The sequence below is a fragment of the Palaemon carinicauda genome, chromosome 27, assembly GCF_036898095.1.
Source record: "Palaemon carinicauda isolate YSFRI2023 chromosome 27, ASM3689809v2, whole genome shotgun sequence".
In the NCBI taxonomy this organism is placed as follows: domain Eukaryota; kingdom Metazoa; phylum Arthropoda; class Malacostraca; order Decapoda; family Palaemonidae; genus Palaemon; species Palaemon carinicauda.
This window is the reverse complement of record NC_090751.1, coordinates 54,683,342-54,689,785: the sequence shown is the minus strand read 5'-3', so window position 1 is coordinate 54,689,785 and position 6,444 is coordinate 54,683,342. Positions and strand designations below refer to the sequence as shown.

Below are 6,444 nucleotides of genomic sequence, written 5' to 3'. Positions count from 1 at the left end.
TTTAGTATTTTTCAAATTTTGGTCTGATATGTATATATATATATATATATATATATATATATATGTATATATGTATATATATATATATATATATATATATATATATATATAATATATATATATATATATATATATATATATATATATATATATATATATATATATATATATATATATATATATATATATATATATATATATAGAGGTATAGAGGTAGTGGTTGGCCAGGCACCAGTCACTCGTTGAGATACTTACGCGAGAGAGTTATTGTGTTCTTTGACTGGCCAGGCAGTACTACATTGGATCCCTCTCCCTAGTTACAGGTCATATTTCCTTTGCCTACACATAAACTGAAAAGTCTGGGTTATTCTTTACAAAGTCTCTTCTCCTCATACACCTGACAACATTGAGATTACCAAACAATTCTTCGCTCAGATGGGTAACTACTGCGCTGTAATTGTTCAGTGGCTACTTTCCTCTTGATAAGAGCAGAAGAAATCTTTAGTTACGGTAAGCAGCTCTTTTAGGAGAAGGACACTCCATAATCAAACCATAGTTCTCTACTCTTGGGTAGTGCCATAGCCTCTGTACCATGGTCTTTCACTGTCTTGGGGTAGAATTCTCTTGCTTGAGGGTACACTCAGGCACACTATTCGGTCTTGTTTTTCTGCCGCGAGTTTTTTTTTTCAAGTTTCTATAGTTTACATATGAAAGATTTATTTTAATGTTACTGTTCTTGAAAAATTTTATTTTGATTTTTCATTGCTTCTCTGGTAGTTTATTTATTTTCTTATTTCCTTTCCTCTCTGGGCTACATTTCCCTGCTGGAGCCTTTGGGCTTATAGCTTGGCTAATAATGATAATAATGATAATAATAATAATGATAATAATAATAATAATAATAATAATAATAATAATAATGAACATACTTACATACATATGTATATATATATATATATATATATATATATATATATATATATATATATGTATATAAATATATATATATATTATATATATATATATATATATATATATATATATATATATATGTATGTATATAAATATATATATTATATATATATATATATATATATATATATATATATATATATGTATGTATATAAATATATAAATATATATATATATATATGTATATATATATGTGTGTGTATATATATATATATATATATATATATATATATATATATATATATATTATGTGTGTGTGTGTTTGTCTGTGTGTGCATTTGTACTGTATATGTGTGTATGTATGCATGAATGTATAATTTTTTTGTTAGATGTAGCTGGTCCTTGAATTGGGGAGGAATTTCGGCAGATAAAAAAAAGGAATAGCACATTAATTCACATCTTTATGAATAATGGTACTGCATGAATGATCCTTATTAGGTTGAATAAAATAGAAAAATAGTACAAAGAAAATACAAATCTAATAAACAGAAAATAACTAAAAACTAGGAAATATGTGACACCCATCTTCCCTGTTCCTTGTCGCAAAAGGAAAATAGATGTAGCCGTCCATTTCGTTCATTGTTATTACCATTTCACACACAACCTTGGCTTATTTTGTCCTTCCTCTTGGTCTCCCTTCCCGAAACCTTGTCGTCTCCAGCTCCCCCTCCGTACCAGTTCCATAACCCCCTCCCCTTGCTCACCCCCATCCCTTTTCCATCACGTCCATTTAGTTAAACCGGAGCATCCCCACCATTTGTAGACTCGTGTTTATTCCCTTTTTGCATGCCCTTACTTATCGCACCTCTTTATCTGTATTTTACTTTTCCCAAACATCGTTATCATCACCCGGAACGGGCACTATGAAAAGACCTTCACCTCCCGTTGCCATGCCGTTGCTCCTTATCGGAGCTGACATCTAAATTGTTTGTCATGGTTTGGCCATTTGCAGATCGTCATGTACTCGGAAACCGTCGAGTTGCAAGTCTGGCGTCTTGTAGGCTTTCTATTTGGTGTTGATCTTTAAGAATGTGAATGTCACTCATTTTCGGATATCCAAGTTTCCCTTTGTCCCTTTTCATGTTGGATATTTACGTATCTTTACACAGCATACGAGTGAAAGCAGTTTTCGGCATTAGATTTTAATCTGCAGTGACACTTGCTGTTCACTTCCATTTCGCGTTTTTAATAATGTTGAAATTATGTTCACGTCTTCTTAATAGGCTTTATTGGCCTCTTGTATTAATGTATGGTTATGCGAAAGGAAAAGTTTAATAGTTCTTGTACTGTTGATAAAATGTCCAGATATGTAAATTATCTGAAAGTGGTCTCTAGCCCCTCAGAATTAGGGTTGTTTTCCTTGGAAGAAAGACGCGTTTGTGTACACAAGATCAAGTTATCCCACTTTTGGCACAGATCGTATTAATATAAGTTGAAAAATATATATAAATAAAGCATAAGTTTTTCTAGTTTCATAAGCATTTCCTAGAATGTAACCACTCATTGGTGTTGTGCCGAAGACTTCTGATGCAACCATTATGATAATTGTTTTTTTGCAGAACAGAAGATTTTGATCTTTTCCTCTGCCTATTCTTTCTTGTGTGCTGGTAAAATCGCTACTTTTTAAACATGGTTAAAGGCTGGTTATGAAAAAAAAGAAAAACTTCGTCCATGAAGCGAAACAATAGCTATGGTCTTCACAGTTTTCGTCTATTTAAACAGTTTTGGGTAAACATGACACGTTAGGACCATACCTTCTTTTTCAATTTCATGTTTGATATTTCTCATTGAAGATATCTTTTGTTTCTGTGAGTTACGCACCAAAATTGAACACTTTAAAATTATAATTTAGCCACTGCTATTTTCAACTAAAGTACAATATGATATGAAAATAGAAGTTACTTTATAGCGACTACTAGGCCATCGACTTTGCTCTTCCATTTCCTTAAAGTTAATCGATTTAAAATCTAATTTTATCAACTTAAGTCTCTATGAATAAGCTTCGTGTTGAATTTTATAGGCTTAATCAATCGCAATTTCAGTGCTTTCAGTCACATGATTTTTAGATAAATTTTGCTTCAGCGACTTCCATTATGTGCGCTTTCTTCGAAGTAAGTCTTCACAATTACCAAGGCAGGCGTGATAATTGTTCATACTTAGCTTTTGCAATGATAATGTTGATAACATAAAATCACCAGTAACTATTTAATGTCAAATTAAATGTCAGTTATTTCCAGTTTCTTAAAAGCCTCTCTCTCTCTCTCTCTCTCTCTCTCTCTCTCTCTCTCTCTCTCTCTCTCTCTCTCTCTCTCTCTCTCTCTCTCTCGTTGTCTCCTTGAAAATCAGGTCCCCTCCGATTTTATCAGATTCTGCACTTTGCCTCCTTAGAAAGTTTTCCATCCCCTTACTGTACTTATCAGGATCTGTCATACTTTATTTTTGGTTGTTTGATTTCTTTTCTTGTTCAGTTATATATTTAACAATTAACCTTTCTTCAGTTATTTTGGCGTTCCTCAATGACAGCTAATATATATATATATATATATATATATATATATATATATATATATATATATATATATATATATATATATATATATATATATATGTATATATATATATATATATGTATATATATATATATATATATATATGTATATATATGTATATATATATATATGTATATATATATATGTATATATATATATGTATATATATATATATATATATATATATATATATATATATGTATATATATATATATATATATATATATATATATATATATATATATATATATATATATATATATATTGCTGGAAGTAATTTTAAAAGAAAAATTTATGTTCTTATGCTGTGTCAGGCTATTGTAATTTCTATCATGTAAAGATTAATTCATCATGTAAATTCTCCAAAGATCTTGTGAAGGTAGCCCTAATACGAGCTGTTGTTTTCTTGCTTGAGAGTACACTTAGGCACACTATTTTGTTTCCTTATTTTATTTTTCTCACTGGGCTGTTTTCCCTTTTGGAACCCTTGCCATTATAGCATCCTGCTTTTCCAACTAGGTTTGTAGCTTAGCTAATAATAATAATAATAATAATATTAATAATAATAATGATAATAATAATAATAATAATAATAATAATAGTAGTAGTAGCAGTAGTAGTAATTATGTAAACGATTCCCCCAATATGGAACATGAAAATAGGTTAGTGAATCAGGAATTCTTAATCCTTTTAAGTAGCATCTTCCATTTGCATATCATATTCTAATACAGAGTTGTCCGGAATCTTCCCCCTCACATCAGATTGGAGTAATGACATGGTCTCTCCGTTTTATCAGGACCCAATAAATTCATTAATATTCCGATCTTTTTCTACTCTGCGCAAGCGATTTTCTTTATTTGTTATTCAGAGCCAAGTGGCAGTAGTAGATGTGGTCTTAGTGTAGCTTGTTGCTATACATTATATCGACAGCTCTCTCTCTTTTTTATCTAATATCGTCAATATGCGCTTGGTTATAGTTATCTTCTAAACATTAATCAAGGTGCTTAATGTTATTAGTTAGGTTATTGTTATCTACATTGTTTTATCCAGACCAGTGAGTTAGAATTTCAGCTGGCAGAGTACTGGCAATTTCTAAGATAAGGACATCTAGGTTGGCCTGTAAGACCAGTATGTTCTTGCCCAAGTCTATTTATGTAATCTGACATTTATCTGTATCATATAGGTTCCATATTTACATTTGCTGCTTCTGTTCTTATTTTCTGACACCTATTCAAGTCATGACTTCTTTACGTTGTATAAAATGTCGTATTTATTGATAATTCTGCAGTTAATGTTGTTCATGTTATTTTGCTTGAAAGTCTCTATTACGTTATGAGTACGTTGTAAAGTGTTATACATTTTAAATGAGGAAAATTCTGAATTGTTGTACAGTAGATGAAATATAAGTAAATTTCCTTTTTAAAGGGTACCAAAACTATCAGTTAAACCTTGTTAATCATTAGGCTTTAATATAGTTCATATAAAAATCTTTCTTATTATTTTTCTCTTAATAGGATATCTCAGAGATAGCAGCAGAATAATGTTAATTAGTGTTTGGGAGATCTAACATAATTTTCTAATCATTTGAGAAATTAGCATATTCGCCATTATCATTCCATTTAAAATACTGACTAAAGTTATTTTACCAACGACAGAGATAAGTAAAAATGGTAACAAGGGGGGGGGGGGGATTAGAAAGTCGGAGAGATGACCACTTTGACCCAGGTTTTAAAAGAGGTCACTTTTGATAACATCTTGGTCCCTGGTTCCTTTCTCTTTTATCCTGGGAAGATTCTTCTTGATTACTGCTCCATGGTAACGGTAGAAGATTAATTAATGCAGAGGTTAAACCTTTGCTGGATGCCGCCCGTGAACTAAATTAGCAAGCCTTCGTTTTTCACTACGGTAGCATTTGTTTCAATATATATGATGAAGATAGTATTTCAGTTAATCGTTTTCAGTTGATCGACATTTTAGTATAAACTCAGCATTTTAGTAATTATATGGTTATATTACATATATTGAGTTAAGAATGGGACTAGAGTTTGGTGATTATTCGTAGATATATATATATACTGTATATGAAATTATATTTTGTCCTAAGTAAATAATGTTCCAATAAAAGAAATTTTGTGTGTATATATATGTATATATATATATATATATATATATATATATATATATATATATATATATATATATATATATATATATTGTGTGTGTGTAATTATCTTTGTGTGCGTTTATATATATATATATATATATATATATATATATATATATATATATATATATGTGTGTGTGTGTGTGTGTGTGTGTAATTATCTCTGTGTGCGTTATATATATATATATATATATATATATATATATATATATATATATATATATATATATATATATATATATATATATATATATATATATATATATATATATATATATATATATATATATATATATATATATATATATATGTGTGTGTGTGTGTGTGTGTGTGTGTGTGTTTATGTGCGTGTGGTTTACTCTTATATAAAATGTCCGATTTGCCATTCTAAACTTATTGGTTAACATAAGTATGCAATACGTAAGCTATGACGTAATCAAGTTCCTTTAAAGTACTTTTTTGAAAAGTTTGCCTTTCTATCATATTTGTATTCATGGAACTAAGTTTCTTCTTCCTTTTAAGAGGTGGTCTAGCCATTCCCTGTTTTGTATTCCCACATTAGCTTCTGCATTATTTGGCCAGTCCAGTTTTGTGCTCCTTTTCCAATTTTGGTCAAGATTGTATAAACTGAATATGTAACTCTCATGCGTTGAATGTGAACAGTATGTATCTAGAGTTACAGTGACCTTATTGCTACGCTGTTGTTATTACTACTACTGTTTTTAGAATTGTAGTAGTATAGTATTGTTGTTGTTGCCA

The 6,444-nt window shown here is 29.7% G+C and overlaps 1 protein-coding gene across 1 annotated transcript in view; it reads right to left on the bottom strand.

Moving 5' to 3' along the window:
- The window catches only part of LOC137620913 (uncharacterized), a 10,159-nt gene extending 8,252 nt beyond the window's left edge, over window positions 1-1,907 (bottom strand). The window contains exon 1 of the mRNA XM_068351357.1: window positions 1,852-1,907. Within this exon, the coding sequence (XP_068207458.1) occupies window positions 1,852-1,907 (56 nt within the window). The remainder of the gene's footprint in view (window positions 1-1,851) is intronic.
- Window positions 1,908-6,444: the final 4,537 nt, after the last annotated feature.